Raw genomic sequence first — 24,683 nt, forward strand, 5'->3', positions numbered from 1 at the left:
TGACTAAATAAAGGCATTATGTTAGATCTTATGTAGGCTACAAAGGTGAGGAACACGATTCCTCCTCTCTGGAGGTTTATCTCTCGTAGGGGACAGGGACACACAAATGACTGTGAATAAGAGAGACTGGTCTCTGTCGGATTCCTGAACTGCTCACAGCTTGAGCAAAACAGAAGGCATAGGCACCGCGTTAAAAGCAGTCATGAGCCTCTGAACTTTACTTACATAATTCCTGTCTGCTCATCTTGCAATTGTCAACCTTGAACCTCCTCAGACATCAGTGCATACATCAGTGCATCAATGCATTGGGCTTTACAGCTTACAGGTCCTGCCTGTTGGTGTCTAGCTTCACTTGGACGGGGAAGCTTAGAACTGCTTACCTTACTTAGCACTGCCCAACAAACTTTAGGAGAGCACAGACTCTTAACTACCTGGACTATCTGTATTTGAAGCTTGGTTCTGCTATTTACCACCATGTTTCCCAGAAAATAAGACCTAACTGGAAAATAAGCCCCAGCAGATTTTTCAGTATGACATCCCCTGAACATAAGCCCTAGGGCATCTTTTGGAGCAAAAATTAATATAAGACCTGGTCTTATTTTCGGGGAAACACAGTAGCTCTTTATGGGCACATGACATAATTTTCTGGTGTGTGCCTCAAGTTCCTAAGATTTTGAATTAGGATTATAATAGCAAACTCATAGGGTTATTATAAGAACTAAATGAGTTAATACTTCCAAAACACTTGGACATGTTCCTGGAACATGGCATACAGAAAAAATTACAAAATTTCTGTGTTAAATAAAGGTTACCTCCTTGTGGTTTCCTCTCAGTACAGTTTCATTAAACTGCAGATAATAGGTCCCAAGGCCACATGGCCTAACCAGGTCCTAAGACACCACTACCTGGCAAGAAGTACCGAGTGAGCAAAGGTAAGGAGGTAGGAAAGTAAAACATGTGTAATTAAGGTCCAGCCTAGCTAAAGCACTGGGTTCAGGGGGCTGCAATATAGTAGTGATTTTAAAAGGTTGAAAAGGACCAGTTTTTGGAGTAACGTGAATACCAAAATGGGGAGACTTCACAGGATTATGTCAGTGCTCTAAAAAGAGTTCTAATAGTAGTAAGGAGGATGGACAGGAGGCTGGAAGACGGTGCAGACAAGAAAATATTTGTTTCAAAAAGTTGCAATGATCTAGGCAAGTGATAATGAGACATAAAATTAAGGTGGTGACAATGTCAGCAATGGAGAGAGAAAATGCTAAGACAGTAGAGTATCTGGAAGCTAAGCTAAAAAATAGCAACATGTAGAAAAATTATTTGCACATTTATTATACTTCAGACATGTACAAAGTGCTTTGTAAACATTATCTCATTTAACTGGCACAACATGGGGGCTGGATAAATATGAGTACTTGATTAATTCAGACGAAGAAACTCAGGGAGTTAAGCAATTAGCCTGAGGTCACAGTTCTAGAAAGCAACAGAACAAGGATTCAACCTAAGTCGATCTAGTTCCAAAGTCTGGTCTTTTTTCACTGATTCAATTCATGTAGGGAATCCAAGAAAGAAGCTGAATGTGCTCCCGAAAGCTCTTAGAGGCTGGAAAGGCAATAACCCAAAGGAGAAAGTTTCAGAGATGAGATGACTCCTTTTGCTTTAATTTAAAATTTTCAATTATTTTGGGATGTCGGAGGCATGTAGCAGGCAATTGGAAATTCAGGTGCTGAATTAGGAGAGAAGTCAGAATTGTAAATACAGATGTTGTAATCAGTTACAAAACGTTAAAAGATTTGAGATAAGCTCTCTAAAAGAGCACAAAGAGGAGACAAAACAAAGGGTCTATAAAGACCCTTAGTAGCACCTCATTTAATGGGAAGAAGAGAAAGAAAAGTCAGTGAAGGGTAGTAAGGTCAAAGGTCAGGGAGGGGAGTCTGAAGACTTCACGGAAGAGAATTTCAGGAAGGAGTAGATCATCACCAGTGTCAGATGCTGCTAAAATCCAAGAGGGTAAGAAGAGAAAATAGGTCAATGGATTTGTGTAAGAAGGCTACTGGGGACTTTCAGGAGAACTGTATTAGGAGAGTAGAAAGAGCAGATCTGGATTTAAGAGTGACAGTTTGGTAACAAAGGAAGAAAAACAGATGGGACATTAAGATGGGGATAGGGAAATAGAACATGTTTGTAGGTGGAAAAGAAGTCAAGCCAGCAAGGGTGACTGAAGTTTCACGGTAGGCAAGGCCGTAGTGAAGATTGAAAAGGATACGATCACGCAGAGATGAGGCGTTTTCCCTGGACAGGAATTAAGTCCTTTCTCCTTTAGAGACCTGAGGAAATCTGTGGCAAAGAGCAGCACAGTGAAGGAAGCCCATGTTGCCTGACCTGTTTCCTCCATAAAGTAGGTGCAAATAATGATCTGCTGAATTTGAAGGGCTCCAGAGGCCTCAAGGGGCACAAGAAGAGTGAATAATCCAGGCCCTCCTCTTTACCCTTTCCTGCCATATTGTTGAATGCTCCATGACAGACATTGTATTTCCCTTGTCTTCCCTTTACTGGCCTATTGCTTGTTTTTTGTTTTTGTTTTTTTTTTGCTGGCATCATGCTGTAGTTTTCCAGCTCCTTCAAGACCTCTGAGTTTCTTCTGGCACTTATGAAGTGTATTTAATATTCCGTGGAAAACATGAACATTCCCAAAGAGGATACAATTGTAGCAAAATGATAAATAAATAGATAAATAAATAAATAAGATATAATGACAACTCTTGTCATTAAAAAATACTGAAATAAAGAACCCAAAATGAGACTTTTGATACATTCCTGAAAATGATACTTAAATCACTTAACCTTAGTTTTAGGTGATTGCTCTATTTTCCTAAGCATCATCCTAGAAAAATGAGAGGCATATTTTTCCTTTTAACGACTGTTCCTCACACTTCATGTGCCCTGTGTCAAGACAAGGAGGAACATCTTTGTAGTGCATAAGTAACAATAACCTCACTGTTGATAACAATAATAGAAACATTCCCAGTTCTCTCCCAAACCCTAGGTCAGTGAGTGAACTTTAAAGGGAAGACACTGAAATTTATGCGGAATGGGATGAATTTCAGCCCACCCCCTGCAAATTGCTCCCCAACTCTTCCATTTTTTTTTTTTTTTTTTTTGGAGATACTAGGAACAGTCGCTGGGATTTTCCTGGTGGTAGAGAAAAGGTTGGTATGTAGCTGCTCTGGTTCAATTCTCATAGATAGCCCTGTGAGGAACCCAGAAAACAGCTGAATCCAGCAGCCATCTTAGCTGGAAACTAAGGATCAAAAATGCAAGGGGGATGGTGAAAGAGAGCCTTTCTGTGTGGGACATTTGCAAGGTGACTGAAAGAACTGATCAGAATACCACTTTCCTCTGTTACTTCACTTTCCATCTAAGGCGCTCAGACATTTTCGGCCTGCAGAGCATCCCACTGTGTGGAGGGCATAGTAACAGGCACGAGCAGAAGGCACCTACTTATGCATTTAGTTCGCTTAGTAAGGCAGAGGTTTAATCATGTCTCTTACATTTCACCTCTTCAAAACTTTTCCCCCTAAGCAAGGCGCAGTGCATTTTTTGACTGTTTACTATATTATACTCTATATTATACTTTTACATAAATTAACTTGTTTAATATTACCAACAACCCTGTAAGGTAGTTTTCATTGCCTCGATTTTATAAATGAAGACACCAGCTGTCTGAAAAATAAGTAACTTTCCCAAGATCATTTGGCTAGGAAAAAGTGGAACTGAAATTTGAATATAGACATATGGATGCAATGCCCGTGGTCTTTATACCGTAGAAAGCTACTTATCATATATATGGGCATATATATGTAATAATGCTATTTGAGAAATATTTGAAAGTACACATAAATATATAATTTAGGATGCACTGAAGTCTGGCTTCAACTTCCGTATTCAGCCAAAATTTACTATTAATATTTGGCTTTAGTTTCAGACTTAACCTTGATTTTGAAGGGCAGAATAGCTGAATGCCTCCTCCATAACATAGTATCAGTAACACAAAGTACATTATTCAGAGTAATATTAATATCTGAGTATTCACTTTCAAATGTAAGTGATTATAATGTTTATATGTTATATATTTATATATTATTTATATCATATTATACATCATATAAATATGTAATAGTTATAATTATTATAAGCATTCTAGAAAGTACTAAGTTCACTTCTGTGCTGTGTTCAAATTTTGCCAGTTGAAGTAGAAATACATTTTGACTATTCGGAGAGTATGCTTCAATAGTTAATAATGATAATTAACTTACTTATTTTATGTACCCAAAATGCCCTTTCAAGTAGTTAAGGATTGACCATTACTATGAATATAGGTCCATAATCCCTTGTCTTATATATCAGTTGGAATTCAGCAGCATTCAGATTTTACGAAGGCAATATATTACCTGCACTGTATTTATCAGCTCCTCTCGGGGACGGGAGGGGGAGACTGGGAAACAAAATAATGAAACGCTTTACTACATAGTAAAATGTATGAATATTCCCCCTAAGCCTCACATCAGATCAGACAGATTTTGCAGCCAAATGAGTTATGAAAATATTTTTTGTTCCTCAGAGCTTTTGGACTTTTAAATGGTAGCTAACGGGAGACATTAGCTAAATAACTTTAGGAACAATAACAAATGTTTTATGAATAAATGTTCAGAAACATAAAAGTAACTATATTAGACAGAAATAGAGATAGATATTACTAACATCACACGCTAATGTTAATCTTAATAGAGTCATTTTGTGAATTGGGATTCATAACATTAAACAAAAATAACCTTTGGGAATAGTATTTAATTTTTAGTTCTTTAATTCCACATAGGACATTTTTCAAGAAATGGGATTTCTATTTGGGATTTCTTTATGCCTTGTGAGGATGAATTAAAATAATTCAGTGTTACCACTGAAAAATTCCATAAGAATAAAAAGCTCTAAAAATATGTATAATAATATGCATGATGAAGATAAAGTGTATGAAGGAAAGAAGATAATCTTAGAGAAACCTGAGGTACTCAAAACATACTTTGTACTCACTACTCAATTTTTTAAACAACAGTCTTCGTAGGAATGCTTTAATAAAATACTTTCTCACAGTTTTGAGTTCATAAGTTCAAAAAATATTGTTAAAATGATTGTTATAACTAGCCAATTATGTAAATAAATATAAAGGAATTTTCAGACTTACCCACGCTATTAATCCTAGGTACAAAATTTCTTCCTGAAAACATTTTCTGCTTTGCACACAAAAAAGTGAGTGATGTATTGTATGTATCACTTGAAAGGGGGAATCTCTCCAATAACACAAATGTAGACTCTAGAACAATCTAACAACTAACTGTGCTAAGAAATTATTGTTCCTGAAATACAATATCAAACTTAGTAAGTTTGTCTAATTTTTAATAATAAAATTATAATCATAAAAAGTTTAAAAACTAACACCAGGTTTATTTTCGTATTCCAGAAGTTGATTCTACAATGGTGATATTAAGCTTTGGCCTCACCAAATATTGATTTTAACATTCAGTCACTTGGCCAAAATGTATATTTGGTAATATATGAATGAAATTATATAAACTTATTATTATTAGTAGTAGTAGTAGTAGTATTTTACAAACAGAATCATAATGTGCATATTGGCTAAATTATTCTTTTATTGTTGGGTTGATTACCTTTGCTGCCCAATTCAAATATCTTAAATAGTTAGAAACATAACTTTCAAATTTGGACTATAAAAAACAATCTAGTGACAAATTTTGACAGATTGTTGAGAAAAAATCAAATACTATGTATTGAACTAGTATGTGTCACGCATTGAACTAAGGAACCTTCAACCAACAGCTCTGTGAAAAACGTGGAGTGCTATTCCAGTTTCACAGATGAGAAAATTGAGATTCAGCTCTCTTAAATGTTGAGTTTGAACGTAATTCTTTTTCATATCAATTTTAAGGTTCTTTTCATTTTATCTATGTTTTTCAAAATTGAGTAAAGGGAAGGAAGAATCTTGAGGGCCCCAAGTGTTGACTTATTTTTATTATAATATTATTTTAAAATATATACAAAGATTAGGGTAAAACTCCTAATTATCGTGGCTCTCATATGATAGTAAACCAAAGCAAATTTACAAATCAAAGCTAAATTAAATGAAATAATATAAATCCACATTAATGTGATTGGTGATGGTGTTTTGCTGAAACTAAATTGTCAATGTTGAGTTAAATAGTGGAAAGATATATTTGTGGGTTTTATTCTACTTGTCTACATGATTCCTTCTTTTTCCCACATGACAATCCTTTGATGCACTGCCATTAGCACAGCAGTTAGTTTTTCTTTTTAATGTTTGACTATCACTTATTACTTTGTTATGCTAATAATTTTAATAATGTCCTGTAAAATTCAATCACTAGAACATCTTTGTAAAGTTTTACAATTTTAACTATGGCAATGTTAATAAACTGTCATAAGTTGTAATGTATAGAGGTACAACATAAACACTACAGACTCCTGCTCTAGGATAATGAGTTGTCAACTAGAGAAGTTTCTCTTGAGTTGAACAAGTCTATACACCACGCTTAATATAACGATTCAATTTTCATATGGCTTTCCTCTATTCAAATTACTGGGAAATCTTTGCTTGTGCAACATAGCACAATGTCGTTTGGCTTGCTATTAGTCCAATCATAAACAGAAATGCAAATGAGGACACTTAAATCATGTGACACTAGTTAGATATAAGGTAGTCATTCTGATGATTCAGAAGATACTTATTTTAGTTGTTTTAAAACACACATTATCTTTGAACTTCCAAACTCCTGAGAAAACAAACACACAGACGTAAACATAGGTATGTTAGATATTAATAAATATGCTGTAAAAAAATAAAATAAAAACCTTCTGGTGATGAATATGTTTGGGGAACTCATTACCACATTAAAAGCTCTGAGAAATCCTGTTAACTTTGTTTCACTCTCAGTTCAAGCTAGAGTGCATTGTGCATTTTGATGAATGCCACTTAAACAATACATGAGGTAGTAGAATCAATACAGTTAGAGAGACCCTCATAATTTCAAAGACTAAGCATCTCAAAATATTGACTAAAAAATTATTTTCAACTAAGACTTTAAAAAAAAATATTTTTTCACAGCTCAATCTTCAAAGGTCTATAAAAATCAGTTATCTGTTTATACCATATTAAACACATAGTAATAATATCTGGATTCAATGTAATCCTTATTTTAAACAGAAGAATTATATCTTTTATTTTTAATATGGTCACAGAGCCTGGCACAATGTCTTGCATGTTACAGATGCTCATTACATGATTGGTATTTGACTGATGATGCAATTCTCTAAGCCCCAACTCTAATTCACAGGTGTGACTTTTGTTGATAATAAGCAAGTCCATAGGGACTGAATCACATAAGCACAATGACAAAGCTATAGTACTGTCAGGAACCTCTAGCCCTGTGGCTTTTGAATAAATATGAATAAATATTTATAGTATATGCATGAATAATTTGTACAGGACCTTTTAATTTATGAGTACAATAAACAGGATTGGAAACAACACGGGATGTATTTTTAGCTTGTGTTTTCCATTTTTATGTGATTGATGGTTTGATGCTTCATGTTTTTAAAAAGACGTTTTCATTTCCTTTGAGATTTTTATGAGTTCTTTTTAGTTGGAAAAACTGCTGCTTCCTGTGGCACATAGGTCTGTAGAAGCTGCTTGTGGATTTTGGCCTTAGAGACGTAGACGTTATTGTGTATTTCTACAATAATTTTTCAGGGATATGTAACTTGTCTATAAAAATATGCCTGTGGGCTGAATCTTGGCAGTTAGCATTTTTGTAAGAGGATATATTTAGTAATATCTGAATGTCTAAACAAGTAACACATAGGTAAGCTATTTTTAAAAACTGGTGACAGAAAACATTCGTTGTTATTGCCACCTTTTGAATGTGTTTGGCTATAACTAAATACCAACTTCCAAATTTATTTTTTAAAAAACATTTGAGAAGCAAGAATTTGAGTTAGCCCTGCATTGGCTCACCTCATCATTAAAAACAAATAACTCAAGTCCATCATTTGGAAAATTGGAGACATTGAGCTACTTTTGGAGTCAATAGTAATGCATATTGACTTAGGTCCTTGGGTTCAAATTTTGAGGGATAATAGTGATGTGGGGGTCTTATTATGGTCTCCCTTTTTCTTCATTAGTTCAAGTAGTTTAATAAGTATGTACAAAGAGTATTTAGCATTCGAAGCTTTGTCCTAAAGTATACAATGACATCATTGAAGAATTGGGGAAATTAACTTTAATGGGTGACTGTAACTTAGAAGATAAAACAGATGCAAGTAAACAGCATTGTAATAAGAGTCCTTCGTTCAGAGGTATTGCCATTAATAGTTTATAGAAAGGGACACACATAAATTAATTAACCCACAAATTAAAAAACCCTCATGAATAAATAATATGCATATTTAGAAGATAGGTGGGTGTAGTGCAAACTTCTTGCTTTGAACTCAAGCTCTACCATTGTTACCTCATCTCTTTTAGCTTTATTGCCTTCATTGGTAAAAATCAGGATAATTATAGCTACCTTGTAGAGTGATTGTAAAAATTAGACAACTACAAAGTTATCAATAAATGCAGACTATATGATGAATATTATTTCCATGGCAAAGTCTCTGTTGGAGTTTCACAGCTAGGAAGCGCTGATGGTAGTTCTCAATAAGGGGAGGGTAGTCAAGAAAGGCTCTGTCCTTGCAGAGGTCAGACCTGAGTGAACAGTAAATTATAGACAATTGATAAGGGTGAAAGGGAAGAAGCTTGGTTTAGGAAGAAGCCTTTCTTTGATCTGACTTAGGCCCCAAGGCCCCTATATACTGAAGCTACATGGGAGGACCGTAAATCCAAAATCCCTACATGTTCATGGTCAATAGTACAGTGTATTGTTCTTGACACCATGTCTAAGTCGAATATGGTTATTACATTAAAATGTATTTTATCCAGAAACGAAAAAGAACCAAAGAGAGACCTATTGCAAGCCTAAAGAAGAAAAATAATCAGACTACAACAAAACTCATCTGTTATTGGCCATATTGTCATGTTTTAAAAAAATATACTGGTTTAATCTCTTTGAAATACAATCAGGAAGATAGCACTCCTGTCTACCAGTCTTTTTGTAAGGGTAGGAGCCTAACTTCAGTGGGCACCTTACTTGAAATTGTAAAACCCCTGCTATCATGAAGATACCAGAAAATATACTTAACCTTCAGGCAGGGCCTATTAGCAAACACAGCTGCCCTGTGATCTCCCCATCCCACGCCAGCCCTTTGCTTCAGTAGAGTTGAGTTCAATATCTTTTCCCTATTGCAATAGTTATAAACAAACCCTTCCTTGCCTGTTTAACTTGTCTGGTGCAATTTTTCTTTGACAGTGTTTTCTCCAATTCATTCTTATAACTGCCTGGATTCATTAATGAATACTCAGCTAACCATAAATTTCTCTATTTCAATACGTATTAGGCAATTTGGGAGAGTCCCACTGTTTATGACAAGGTGGCCAAAAAACCTTTAAAATGAACAAGTTTTCTTTATTAACATATTTACTGCTTAACCTCAATACATACGTTGTATTTTTATCCTTCAAATTGCACTGTTTGATTTTTAAGATCAAGAACCCTGCTTTATGTTCTTTTTACATCTGTCATGCCTAACATACTACCTACTGCATAAAATGCATGTCAAAAATGTGGTGATGTCATATGACTATGTAATTTAATTCCTGAATTAATATCTTTGAGAAACAGCTAAGACAATCACCCATGCTAAGTTCAACATATTTACTTAAGTTTCTGATAACACAGCTACACAAGAAGTGAAAATAACCTAAATGCCCAATTGTAGAGAACTGATTGAGTAAATTATAATAGATAAATATTCAACAGAAAATATATATATATTGGTTTCCCTTCCAGTCACACATTAAGTTGAGCACTAGGCTTGGTCCTTTCCCAGACGTGATATCAAATCACTCTGCAGCAATGTGGGGACGTATGCTTCATTATCTTCCCTTTAACTATGATGGAATAGGCTCAGCGAGCCTAGCCGAGCCGGGATTATGCATGGATGTTGTCTGCCTTTAATCACATTATGTTGCACATCACATGACTGTCCTCATACAAATTACATATCACAATGATTTTCTACTGTTGTTCTTAAATTTCAAACGGGTGGGAGGGGCCCAGAGGGCATGCGGAGGGAGATAGGGAGCTCTTGGGGTGGAGATGGGAGCGTAGCATGTAAAACAAGGGACTGAAATGGGGGCTGGATAGGGAGGAGACCATCAGGCAACCATATTCTAAGGTGATTGTCCGAGGTGCTGCTAATTCGCCAGTGTTGAGGTTCCCAGTGAGACTCCAGAAACATATTTCCTGTTTTCTCATTTACTTCCAAGATCTCAGGGGCATTTTGGGGGAGGGCGGGGGCATAAGATGGTATTGCACCAATTTCTATGACACGAGTGTTTGAGATAAGCAGATGCTGAAACGTCATCTCTTCCAGCAGGCCTCCCAGGTCTACCACCAAGGATGCAATGACTCCCAGCAATACCACCCAGTCTAGACAGCCGGCAAGTCCTCTGACTCCTCCCACTTGTCACTCTCCCTCTTCAGACCCACTGACATTTCCTTTTATTCATGGCAAGCCTTACCCCTTTATTCAGTGTTGACAATTACATTAGCTACACCCCTTTTATAGTCCATATATGTAGTGTTACCTGGTTACCTGTCTGCCTCACCTTGGAAAGCGGAACTTCCTGACTACTTACTTGAACACTTGGAAAAGATACTGAATTTGCAAACCTATGCCCGTTTCTATTTCGAGCTGGGGACCAGAGCTCCCAGGAGCTAGACCAGCCTGTCACTGAAGCTATGGGAGACTTTCCGGACTCCCCTTTCACTCTCTGAGTTACCAGGTCCACTCTTACAGTGTTGTACAGGTCAAGTCTTCCATAACGAAGAACCTGAGCACCCTGCCCAGCACAGCTCCAACCTCCAAAGCCTGTGGGATGCAATCGCAATAGAGTGTCTACACCACTGACCAACAGAGCTTTTATTAGGTTGGTGCAAAAGTAATTGCGGTTTAAAAGGTTAAAACTCATTGCAAAAACTGCAATTACTTTTGCACCAACCTAATAGATGATTGGTGAAAAAAGCTGAGAGCAGATGATAGAATTAAGCACAATTTTAAAGCCTATTTTACTTGATTACAAAAGGAATCCATGTTTATTGCACAAACTTTGGAAAACGTAAGCATTTTGGTTGGTTTGGAGGCCACTCTCCTTCCCACATCCTCTGCTTCCATTAAAGGACAAATGTGACAAAGGATATAAATTTCTTCTCCTTTTTCTCTTTTTAAACTACATCTTATAGAGGAATGGCATATGTAAAATTTTATATAAGAGGGTCCTAGGGGCCATGTCCTATTGTTATAAAGAGAGGAGTAAAATTGTGAGTTAGCATAGCACTAGACATAAGACCTAGAATACATCAATTATTCATTTTGAAGAATGGCTATAAAGATGTTTTAGAATATAAAGTCCTCCCAAACCCCGCTCCCAGTGTCACAGTTGCTGCAGAGGAGCGTTCACGAGACTATTTAGCTATCTATTTAATTAATGAGCATTTATTAGCCACTTCTATATGCAATGCCGTAAGGTAGATGCTAGATGAAAAGATAGACAAAAACGAACAAACTTTGGTCTCTGCCATTAAGGAATTTTCAAATAACAAAAAAGACTTTGTTTGACATTTAGGTCACTTTCTACTAAAAATAAGACTGTGATGAAATCCCTGTGGTTGAATTCTTTTGCACATCTACAAATATTTCCTTAGGATACATTGTGAGAAGGGGATTTGTAAAGTCACTTCGGTGATCTTGGATCTCATGATAAAGTAAGCAGGCAAATCCATGAGACACAGATTAAAATAAATAGATTATTATTATTTTAATATCTATAAAGAGCTGAGTGGTTCTAAAATATTAAAAGTATACGAAAAGAATGCAAGAGTTTGACTAAAAAGACATTTAAATATCTCAAAAGCCAAAGAAATACAAAGTCCAATCAAATATGGCAATTTCAAGAGTAGATGTTATAGATCCTAATATGACTTGAAAATTAGGTAATAAAATGACTCACCTGGAAGGTCTTTGGCTAAGTGACCAGCTTTGTTTTAAATGATGAACTCTCTGTTAGAGGCTATAAATAGGGCTCAGAATGCCAGAATGCCCCTTCAGTGTCACAAACAAGGATCCAGTGTTGTCTCAGCATGAACCACCTAGTTCTGATGAAGCTTTAGCAAGCTGAAAAGACAATGTAAAAATTACATGGGGATGTAATCCCCCAAATTGTGAAGGATGACAACATTACTTTCTTAATGGCTAAGCATCTTTTAACTCCAAGATTTAGAAAATTTTGCATGGTATTAACATATTTTGTGTTGGGAAATGTGTGTATACTAAGTGTTTTGATGCGTTCCATGTCTGGCATTTGACCTATTAGAGTTAACAAATCAGGTTTTTAGTTACAACTTAAAACACGTAATGGATTTAGACTGGTGAGTTAAGTTGAAATCTTATCGAGTTGATATACGTATCAGAATAGTTAAGAGATCTTAAAGTTCATTGAGCTTATAAATTTATTCTGTTAGATTTATGGTCTAACTATTTGGTACCAGGAAGGTTTTGTATGTTAAATCAGACAATCATAGCATTAAAAGAAAATTAATTTGTAAATAGAGTTTAAGATGTTCAAAAGAGTTCATTTAACTATACATGAGATCAAACATTAATTGGTGGCCCTTAAATACAATTGAAAATATTTGCTGGACTTAGAATATTATTTGTAAATGGAATTTAACACCTTCATAAAAACTACTTTTAGAACTTGTAACTTTAATTTAAAAGTTCTGAATAGTCTTTTATACATACAAAATCCTCCCTCAAAGACAATTTTAAAAATCGGAGTTTTAACAGAGGATTAATACAAATGCACAAGTCTGGGCTTTTGATAACCATTGAGTTGTTTTATGTTTGAAATTTCAAATTCTGTATCCCCAGCTAACTCCACACAGTTATCCCCATAATACATTTTAAATCTTTCTGATCCCTCTTCATTTTTCTTCTTTTACCGAATTTTGAACAATCTTAATCTAGGGCACACATTCTGACATAAGCTGATTGGCTTAATAGAGTTATAGGTAAAAATCATAAATGATTTAAAGAGACATAATTTTCTTCTGCAAGGATATAAATGCATGTTTAGAATTCAGAAATAAAGAAAAAAAATCTACTGGTTGGAAAGTTTTCATATTATTAGGGAGAAAAAAGAGAATTGAGATGACTTTATGAAAGAACCACAAAACTGATTAAAATTTGTAAATTGTCCCCATAGGAAAAGGCTTAAAGATCTGGAGTATTTTAACTGGAGAAAACTGAGGTGAAGTATCTAAACAAAGTGGTTTGACTAAATTTGGCTTATAAATACCAGTTGAAGTCCTCCCAATAAACTTTCTCTTACCCCACACCCCACATTAAAGTAAATAAAGTTGAATTTAAAAAAAAATTCTTCAGCTGGCCTATTCAGTACAGAATTTGAGGGCCTCCGAATATAGGAAGAGATATTGTTTGAACTATATGCTAAACAGACATATTTCTTTCCATCAGAGATAGTGTAAAGAAAGAATGAGTTTAAACTATACCAAGATTATAGGTGGACATTAGAAAAACGTTTTAGACTTCAGATGGCATTATACAAACAATGCATTATCTTTTTTTCTGGAAAAAGAAATTAAAAGACATAGAGACCATCCTTCATTGGACAGTAGAAATGACTTTGAAAAGATGCTGAGAAAACTCACAAGGCAAGGGTGAAAGGAAAGACAGTGAGGATAAATAGTCCTCGTATATAGTCGAGTTCTAAGCCAGATTTTAAAGACATCAGATTCAGCCATTTAGTTCTTTGTACTTCCTTATCTCACATTCAGGTCTCGGGAAACTAGCTCCTCAGGACCCTGCTCTGAATCACACTGTTTTAATCTAACCGACTTGTCCCCATCCCTCAGATCTTTGTTTCACCTGTTCATCTGAGAAAGTAGTACCTATGAAAGTGTTAGTGGGTACCACTTGGCTAGTGTTATCCTTGCCCAAATAGCACATTTACTTTATAATTATATTTCCCTGAGTGTTTATAACTTTACTCAAAGCAATGCCTTTAACAGTAGAACTCTCTGGAACATTGTTAGGTCTGGGTAAGGAAATCAGATTTGGGTGGATCGAAATACCCGGTGCACATTCATTCATTCAACCAATACTTATTAAGTACTTCTTTTATTCCAGATACTGTTCTGGGTATGATGACATCTGAGAGGAAAAAGATATGCAATGCCCCTTTCTGTAGTATTGCATTCTAGTGGGATTTGTGGGAGACAAACTATAATTTCATACAACGATAGTGTTATGGAGAAAAGACAATAGGATGAGGGGATAGTGAATGGGCAGGGCTGGGGTGTGATAGAGGGTGGGAGGTTGGGAATGGTGGAGGGAGGTGGCTACATTTTCTAGATTGGGCAGTCTTATGACTCCTCTCTGAAGAGGTGACCCTTGAGCTGATGGAGCTTGCCAGGTAAATATTTGAGGGTAGAGAGTATTCCAGACAAATCTTCAAATGAGGTTGAATGGTCTTTGTATGCATTCAACCAAAAGAATACCAACAACCCTGGTAATACTGGGTTCTTATTGTCTCTAGAGATTCCAGAAAATCCTAGGAAATTCAAACCAAACTTTGCCATCCTCCATGATCTTTTCCTTCTTAGATTTCAATCTTCTAAGATAATTAGAATGGACATATACTGCTCATATAAGGGTCTATCATTTATTCATTTTTTCATTAGTTCTTTAACATTCATTCAATAAACATTTAGTATCTAGTATGTGTCAGATGATACAGCAGTGAACCAAACAGATAAAAATTTACATCCATATGGAGTTTACATTCTAGTGGGAGAGAGCTACAATAAAGAAAATGCCCTATTTCATAAAGTTTAAGAGGCACAATTTCTCACATTTCATTATCTCTGAAATTGTAATGTAGTTTATTCAACACTATCTTACATTTATAATTGGCAGGTGTTTTTCTTTCTTAGTGATACAAAAAAATAATACTGCCTCTTACAGTCAAAGGCATCTTAGATGTGATGAATTATAGTTAATAAGAAAAATAAGTGCATTGCTACGTAGTGATAAATGCAAAATAGAAAAGTAAAGCAAGAAGGAGGATAGAAAGTGCTGGTGATGCTGGGGGGCAGGGTGGGGAGAAATTGCAATTTTAGATTGAAAAGTATTATTCAGGTGACATTTATGTCCAGACCTGAGGGTGGTGAAAAAGCAAGCTATGAGAATATCCAGTGGGAAAGCATTTCAAATAGAGAACTGCAAGTGCAAAGGTCCTGAGGCAGCAGCCTGCCAGGTATGCTTAAAGAACAGCAAGGAAGAACATGAGACTACAATGGAGTGAGCAAAGGAGAGAACACTAGGAGTTCAGAGAGGTAATGGAGTGACAATTATCAATGAATGGCCTTATAAGCTGTTTTCTCACTGATAGACGAGACTGTGAGAGGAGCTGATAAGAAGAGGAAATATCAAGAACCAACATGAAGCATATTGTAGACATGTCAAGGAATCAGTTCATCTATAAATCTAGAACTCAAGAGAGATCCAAGTTGGAGAAATAAATTTCAGATAAATGTATAGTCAAGTTATTTATAAATTTAGTATATATATATATATATATATATATATATATATATATACACATATATATGTATATATATATATACATATATATATATGTGTGTGTGTATATATATATATATATATATATATATATATATACACATATATATATGTATATATATATTTCTAAGGATTGAGCCCCGAGGGGAACTCCAGTATTTTCCTATGATGCAAACAGGGAAGCTTGGCCTCAAAGGAAACTGATTTACCTATTCTCCACTAGCAACCTCACCTACATGGCTTAACATTTTCTAGTTCCATCCAATTAATTTAAAAGACCCTGTGGGAATACATTTAACAATACGGTATTCATTTATCACAGTGGATGCTATGACGTGTGGTTATTCCTTGGGGAACAGTGTTTTGATCTATTTAATCTGCTCCAGAGACCTTCCAGGGCTGATACATTTCAGGATTGAGCACAGTAGTTCTCTGGACATCATCCAGTCCAGATATTTCCCATTTCTTGAGAGGTTACAAATAATGATTTTCTTACCCACAAATAAATTTCCTAACCCAGAAAATAGGACTATAATAGCTACTTCACAAGATTATTTTGATGAAATAAAGAAAGCACCTAGCACAAGCATCTGGGGCGTAGTGTAAAATCCATAAACGTTTACTTTCTCACATACAGTCTTGAAGACATTTTTTAAAAAATCCATTGGTCTAGGGTGTAAAGATATGTTCTAGAAAAATCACCCAGTGGCACCTGCAATTACTAAAAAAAAAGAATGTGTGAAGATATTCCTAGATTATCTTGGAATCATATGAAAAGAATAAATGTACAATCTTTCCCCTCTTTGCAATATGTAAGAAACTATTGTAACACTGAATCATTGAAATTGGTCTTAAAGATAGCTTAAATTGTATTAACAATAATATTAGCGATTTATGTTAATTTTGCAGACTGGTAATAAAAATCTAGGCTTCTAGAGGAAAGAAAACTTTCCTAACTTGGCATTACATCATACATATAACATAGCACTTCTTATCCATTGGTCATTCGATTACATGTTAATGGATGTCCATGTATTCCTTTAACAACTATTATTTTAAGGACTTAACGTGTACTGGGTAGTGTACTAGCTACCGGAAATCCATTCATGAATAAGACACCATTTGTGCCCTCAAAAAGATTAATGTAAGGTGAGATTGGAGAATAAAGTGAAGTATGGGAAATTTTATAATAGGAGTACATACATTCAGTGTTTATTATGGGAGGATAACAGCACCATGATTTTCCCCCAAATCTTCCATAATTTATCGGAGATTTCATTTATTGGAAGTCTAGCTTCTGAGGTCACAATTCCACTTTACTTGTAGCGGATTATTGCAAATATAGCTTTGAAATGGGATACCTCATTAGTATCATTAAAGCTTCGTTTTTCCTTTCAACAACCAAAAGTGTGAATATGAATGCCTGATTGTAACCCAAGCATGCCCATCCACAATAATAGTATTAATGCAGTCATTTTGTAAGTCAAGCCTGCATCACAGTTTCAATAAGCAAATTATCTCTCTGCAGATCTTTTTGTAAAGGTGCAAGAGTACAAGTGCTAAAACACATCAATCCTATTTTCCTCCAGGGAAATCAGATCTCATAAAATAATTTTGATTTTCTTCCTGGATTATGTACATGCAGTGGCTCCTGGAAGCAAAATCTCCAACTGGATATAGTTCCTGTGTGTGTGATAATCTCTTAAACCATTTCACAGAGGTTATTTTTCTCTTGATTTTCAAGGTAGATTACTAGACTCCCTTAATACTTATTGCATGCTTACATTTCTGGTTTTTCAGGGGTGAGAAATTTGATAATATTCACCCTGCACCTTTCTTTCTGGACATTCTGAATTCTCTTTGATCAATTTTCAAAAGAGGTCTCTATGATCTTTGTTCATTGAGGTTTACCATTTGATGTTCACCAAGACGAAAGAAAAACCAGTTAAAATTCAGCAATACCCTGAACTACTTAGAAATGTGGGGAGTGATACTATTAAAAATTCCTTGCTTACTCACTAACAAGTAACCTCAGAAAACATCCATGAAAAGGCTGACATTTTCTAATCTTGAAAACATTAGGTAATTCAGTAAGGTTAAATTAGGGGCAAATTTTTGAAGAAAATATTCATGGTTTTTAAAATTTTCCTGTTCATTTTTATTTAGATGTATATCCTCCATTTTAGTGGGAAAGAATTATTACAGTATATACCTAAAATAAAGAAACATCTCTTTTAATGCTAGGCTTATACCGTAATAATTTATCTTGTATATTTCCTGATGAAAAATACGACTCTAACATCCGAATTCTCATCTTTCTTGTTGCCTTTTCATACACATCAGTGTGGATGCTTATTCAGATATGCATTTTCATGTGAATTTGTGATTTGTAGAGGACATATACTTACAATTTTGTTAATATAGATAAAGCCCATACTAGTTAGGTCAATTAGCGAAGGCTGTAGGTCCTTGGACTTAATACATGAGCTGTATTGTATGTATGTCTTTACATCTCTGTCTCATTAGACTGTCAGTTACTGGAGATCAAAGACTGAAATCATTCAGCGTACACAGACCTGACACATAGCGGAAACTCAATAAATAATTCTCGAACTGGACTCTCAAAAAGGCCCTAAAGGCAATTAAACTATGGATAAGTAAGAATAGGAATAAAAATTTTAAAAATAAACTTATAACTTTGGTCATATATTTCTTTAAGATATTGATACACCCTCACACTATATATAGGATCACTAAGGTATTGCTAGTTAGAAGGGAATACAGACCCCCAGGGAAGTACTAGACCTTATGAGCAAAATAATCCGAGGGTAGATTTTTTTTTTTTTTTTGCTGGTTTATTTTCTTGGTTTTTGTTATTTCTAGTATCTGCAATTAAATGAACCAAACTGTCGCATCCAACAATTTTCAGTGCTTATTGTCTATTTAAAACCAAATATAGCAAGATTCCCAGAGCAGTGGATTCTTATAATGGCTCCACGTCTTTCCTCTTGCAACAGCTGTGCGTCCATGTGTGTGTGTGTGTGTGTGTGTGTGTGTGTGAGCTCTTTCACATTATTACTTATATATTTAAAGGGGAAAACTTTTGAGAAAAATCACCGGAGGACTGAATTTAGCCTGATCTGACAAACTAAAAACAGGAAAACAAGAATGAACCAGTTTTGGAAAATCATCTCTTAACTCACTTTCCAAACACTGGACCCATCTGCAAAATTTAAAAACTTTAACTTAAAACTTGTCTTTCCTTAAAAATATATAATGTGAGAAGGAAGTATAGTAGTCTCATAATTAATGCAAAGCCCTTTTGTTTGTACCAGGTCCACATAAACGCATATGAGCTAACATCAGTCAGAGTGTCTCCCTTTAAAATGCTAGGTTCATTCTATTCTCTTTGCCCAAAGAACAATCCTGGGTGTGAGGAAAAGTCTTTTTGAAACAGTTCCTTTTCCAGTTGTCTTCCTTTCATTAATCTAGTTCGTAATTATTTATGGAGTGCTTTCCAAGTATCCCCTGCACTAGGGCATACAAAGATGAATAACGCTAGGTTCATTTCCTTAGTGAGCAACAGAAGAATTACTGCCATATTTACCAAAAGCTCACTGGATGGAGGAGCCATGTCACCTGCTAGGAGAAGGGGGGGGGGGGGGGAGGCTTCCCAGAATTGTCTTTCCAGTTAGATCTGGAAGGTAGAGTTGGTATGTGGGGGAAGCAGGCAAGAGGAAAGTTGGAAGGAAGGCACTTCAATTCAGGCAGGGTGGAACCACAGGAAAAAAGGCGTATGACAGCCCAGGACCTCTTAGGTTTGAGATGTGGGGAGGCATTTGAAAGGGACAGAGGGTCGGGAAGTAAACAGCACTTGGATCCAGAAGGCCTTAAGGAAAAATGTAGGCTTTGTTCTTCAGACTTTGGATGACTGCTTCTCAAACTGCTGTGTATGTATTCACCCAGGGGCATCTGAGGCTTTAGGATAAACATAGTGCAGCTTCCTAGAGTACCAATTTAATGTGAAGATTTGGGGAGGGAAAACCATCGGCTTTGTATAAAAATAAACATGCATATGTTGCAAAAAAGGAACGCTTACTGTTTGGCACAATTGCTCAAGAGATTTGCCCTAGATCCTCAGATTGCTTCTCCCTTTATCTTTTCAGGTGTCCTCTCATAATGTTACTGTCGCAGAAAGAATAGGGCCACGGGGAGGGAGGGGGCAGGGAATGAAGGAGGATAGGAGGGGAAGCAAAGAAGAGAAGAGATGAGATCATTCTTAAGAAAAGGTGCAGCTACCAGACAGGCCAGGACTAGATTTTGGTGACTCAGGACGCCATCTTGCCCCTCGGCGTGAACTTTAGCGAATTGTAATGGATTATGATACTATTAGCATTGCAGGTAGGGAGAGATCTCCACCTCCCGTGTCGCCATGACAGTTCTGACATTGGCCAAATAAAGACAAGGGAATCCCACTTCTTGATGGGAAGGAGTAGTTAGAGAGGACCTGCATTGGGAATGCTTATATGTCACCCTTAAATCTTGAATATTTCACGTTCTCATTCTAATAAAATCCTAAGCCTCTTTGTTCTTGGGGACAGTTGCTCTTCTCCTGGCCTGCCCACTCCCACTATTTTAGGAGTGTACTATTTCCTTTTTTTCAATAAATCAATTGTTTGCTTGGTTTTGGTTGCTTGGCTTATTCAGTGCATCCTTGAATTCTTTCCTGTGATGACATCAAGAACGCATTCTCCGGAAACAATATCTGGAAAGTACTGGGAAGTCATCACTTAGTTGGTATAGAGTGTGGACCTGGGTGTGACTACCTAATCCTAATCAAGAGACCAGACCATCAGACTGCCTGCCCTCCCCGCTCCAAAAGAAAAACCACCCCTCCACATTAGATACATTCCATCCTTCCTCCCTCCTCAGGTTTATATTTGCACAGGTGTTCAAAGTTTAGGTGAAAAAGTAATAATTATAATATAACTTATAAAGACCACTACATTATAACATTGAGTCCTTACTCTCCTGCTAGTAATTATGCTTGTTTTGCATATGAGAGAATTGAGACATATTGTTTGGAGTGGTGGGGTTAGAATTTGAAGTCAGGTCTATCTGACTCCAAAGCCCATTTTCCAAGTCCATTCCTTTATGTAACTCTGCTTGGGAAAAAAAAAAAATCAGACTTGGTCAACCATTTCTGGGGGGAGTGAGTCTGATGCTCAAAACATCATACATGGTGACCTAAATCCAGGGAGACAAAGCCATACCTACTGGCATAAGCCTGCCCACTGCGTACTCACAGCATCTCCACCCTGGTTACCACACCTCATTCAAAGTCACAGGACCCAAAACAAACACTGGGGCTGGGGTGGCAAAATGCAGATGCCTCAGGAGCACAGATTCCCAAACAAAAGGAGTGCAGACAAGGATTAGCCTTACACCTTGTATATGGGAACTGAAACCAAAACAAAAGAGCTAATCCAAGTAATCTCATTGACACCCCTCTAGGCTTTTAAAACCACTGCTTCTCTATATAAATAGGGGTTGGGTTTATTTGCTAATTTAGGTAAATTGGTACCTCATTTCCTAGTTGATCAATATTTGTCTTTCACTTTGTACTCACCCTATTGTAGGAAGCTTTTTATCTGGCAAAGTATTAATTCACTAGAAACTTATGAATTGTATTACAGAAACTTGCAAATCGTTTTGCAGAACAAGTAAGATTTTCAGAATCTTAGCTGCTTTTACATTTTTGGATGAAAAAAAATTAGTAGTGGAAGGACAAGAAACAATAAATATAGGTCAGAACCTAGTTATGGGACTTTAGTCTGCCAGAAAAGTCACAGGTGAAGTTCATTAAATGCCCATACTAGGTCCCACACGCAGGGATTCTGATTTAGTACTTCTGGAAAGCTCATAAAGTGGCATAGCTAACAAGCAACCAGGAGATTCTGAAGCCAATCACATTTTTGAGAAATACAGTTCTGGAATACTATATAGTTACTTTGCTTGTTTTCTAATTTTACCAGTTTTAAGAATGTTATTTTTGTAATCAGAGCAGCCAAACATCTAGTTTTAAGAAAAAGAAAATAATTCCAGCTTCTGCCGTAGGCTACCATAAATACTTTGCCAAATTCCCACCATATCCCATGATACTTACTGAATTTCACTCATTAAAAGGTGTGCAACTAGCAAGTGCATCGGCATTATGAACAAAGGATTATGATGAAATCATTACATTCTAATTTATTAGGAATTAATGGCAATGCTGTATAAATACTTCATCAAGAACTAGGAGCAGAATTTGTATGGAGCAGAACTAACTAGAAAGGGTAAGAATGTCTGCCGCGTCAACCAGGACACAGACCAAACACATCAGAACAGACAAAGCTTGCTTTTCATGTCTTCACGCCTCCCAGCTGTCTCCAGGCACACCCCAGGGTTCTTGTGCTTTAGGGTCTATGGTTCCCAGGTTAAAAAATCCTGGACTAGCCTGTTGAGGCAGTTTTGGAAACTACTTCACCATCCAAGTATTTGCTGTCCTCCCAGGGTAAGAAACTCTGTCCTGGAGGCAATTGGACTAGTTACAGGGACTCTGCGAAGAGACTTATTAGCTATGCACAGGTCACAAGCGGTCTGAGCAGAGGAGAAAGACTTTATATTTGATGCACACTTGAACTCCAGGCAAGACACTGGGGGGGAGCAGAGTTTGCCACCCCAAAGTGTGCCTTTAGTGGGATATTGATCATTTAAAACCGGTTATTTTTAAGAAACAAAAGACTCAGGAAGAACCATTGAACTTCCTCTGTCTAAAAGAATTTAGATAAGGGATCTGCTCCAGGAAAGAAGCTATCATCATAGATCACTATATTTTAACATGAACTAAGGGTGGCAGACAGGGAGGAACCTAGCAAAGTCTGTTTGTACTTCCCTCTGGTGCCCCATTCATTGTTTCTGGTGGCTAGGAAAGAATTTGTTTACCACATGCTTTCTCTTTCTCATCTACCTGTGAACTGCCTACCCTCCCTTTGAAGTCCAAACCACTACCCCCTTTCTCCTTAGCTCAAGCTGATATATAGGCCTCAATTGCAGATGGGTCCCAGATTCTTATGGAACCCTCATCTGTACATACATAATTATGTACAAATTGATTATTAGATATGTACATACATAATTATGTACAAATTGACTATTAGACCAGCCGGAATAACGAAGAGGGAAAAGAGGGGAAAGTTTTCCTTCCCCCACAATACTATAGTAGGCTTTCACATACGTAACCTCACTTAATTTCATCCAAACCTCACAACTACCCTACATTTTAGAGATGAGGTTAAGCAACCCTCTGCAATTCACACAGCTGAGAAGTGGTACGTCCCGGCTTCAAATAAGAGTCTGTCTGACTTTCAAGCCCAGAATATCTCATGTCCAAGGCGGTCACATGAGAAACCCTGAGTAAGATCGCCCAAGGCACAAAAAATAATCTGGAGATGTTACAATCTCTGAGTCCAGTGTAGCTCTGGAGGGGGCAAATGGGAGACTGTGAAGAAATTAAGGAATAATGATGTGTGCTATGATGTAAGTTTTAACTTTTTACTTTCGGACATTATGAAGCATATATGAAAGGACAACTTGCATCCATAAAAGCTAGGATGGACAATATATTGAGGGAAGGAAGAAGTATTTATGCAACTAGTTTCTCCATAGAACTATGTAATCAACAACACCAACAGCTTAATTAAAAAGAGGTGATGATAAAGAGACCTATTTCCAATTAAGAAGAGTACTATGGAAGATCAGCTTAAGTGATACCTGTTCTGTACTCCCGAGAAACAGAGAACTGTGGTACTATCTTATTTATAGGGAGCTTAATGTGCCAGGAAAGATTTATTCCACATTGTTTCAGTCCAAATCATAAATCTATAAAAATTTCTTTTAGATAAGCAATAAAGAGACATTAAATATGTGTCACCAAAAGGCTTTCCCTGACCAAATCATCTACTATTACCACCCAGGTTCTCTCCATTGCGTTGGCTTGTTTTGTTTTCTTCAGCACACTATTTAAAATCATCTTAATTTATATGCTACTGGTGGCTTATCTATATCCTCTACTAGGATATAATCTCCACGAGAGCTGGCTGGTTCACCACTGTATACTCCATGCCTTACTCTGTGCCTGGCACATGGTAGGAGTTTGTTTGTTCAAGAAATTTGTTCAAGAAATGAATGAGAAAGTCAAAATACTTGCATTAGGGATTTAAAAAAACTATATCTGGCTAAGTTTATGCTTTGGATCTGGCAGTAGAAGAATAGCAGCTGTATCTAACAATGTTACCTCATTATTTGGATTTTTAACTTACTATCCTGTATTTTTTAAATGAGTACCCTGGAAAAGTATATGTTATGTATAAAATATAAATATATCTTATATATAAAAGCCAATATTAACCACATGCTTACCATGTGCCAGACATATGTTATCAACTCATTTAATCCTGCAACAACATCATGAGCAGGGCAGTATTTTTATCTTCTAAATTTTATAGACGATAAAGTTGAAGCACAAGGAGGTAAGGTAACTTACCGAAGTTTTCCAGCAGGAAAGTGGTGGAATTGGGATTCAAACCTAAGTCATCCAACTCTAGAGTCTGTAGTCTCAATCACTAGATCCTACTGGCTCTCTATTATATATCAATGTTATACATGGATATGTTACATTTTTTTGCAACAAACATGGCAGGAATTGTTATATATTTAGAAAGCAATTTTAAAAA

General features: G+C 36.3%; 2 protein-coding genes across 2 annotated transcripts in view; both read right to left on the reverse strand.

Moving 5' to 3' along the window:
- KRAS (KRas proto-oncogene, GTPase) overlaps positions 1 to 12,389 on the reverse strand; it is a 100,314-nt gene extending 87,925 nt beyond the window's left edge. Inside the window, exon 1 of the mRNA XM_019737755.3 lies at positions 12,254 to 12,389. The gene's annotated coding sequence lies outside the window, so the exon portion shown is untranslated. The remainder of the gene's footprint in view (positions 1 to 12,253) is intronic.
- LMNTD1 (lamin tail domain containing 1) overlaps positions 12,289 to 24,683 on the reverse strand; it is a 387,606-nt gene continuing 375,211 nt past the window's right edge. The window contains exon 11 of the mRNA XM_074325915.2: positions 12,289 to 12,417. Within this exon, the coding sequence (XP_074182016.2) occupies positions 12,393 to 12,417 (25 nt within the window). The 3' untranslated portion in view covers positions 12,289 to 12,392. The remainder of the gene's footprint in view (positions 12,418 to 24,683) is intronic.

The sequence above is a fragment of the Rhinolophus sinicus genome, chromosome 1, assembly GCF_057876585.1.
Source record: "Rhinolophus sinicus isolate RSI-liver-muscle chromosome 1, RSI-T2T, whole genome shotgun sequence".
Classification (NCBI taxonomy): Eukaryota; Metazoa; Chordata; class Mammalia; order Chiroptera; family Rhinolophidae; genus Rhinolophus; species Rhinolophus sinicus.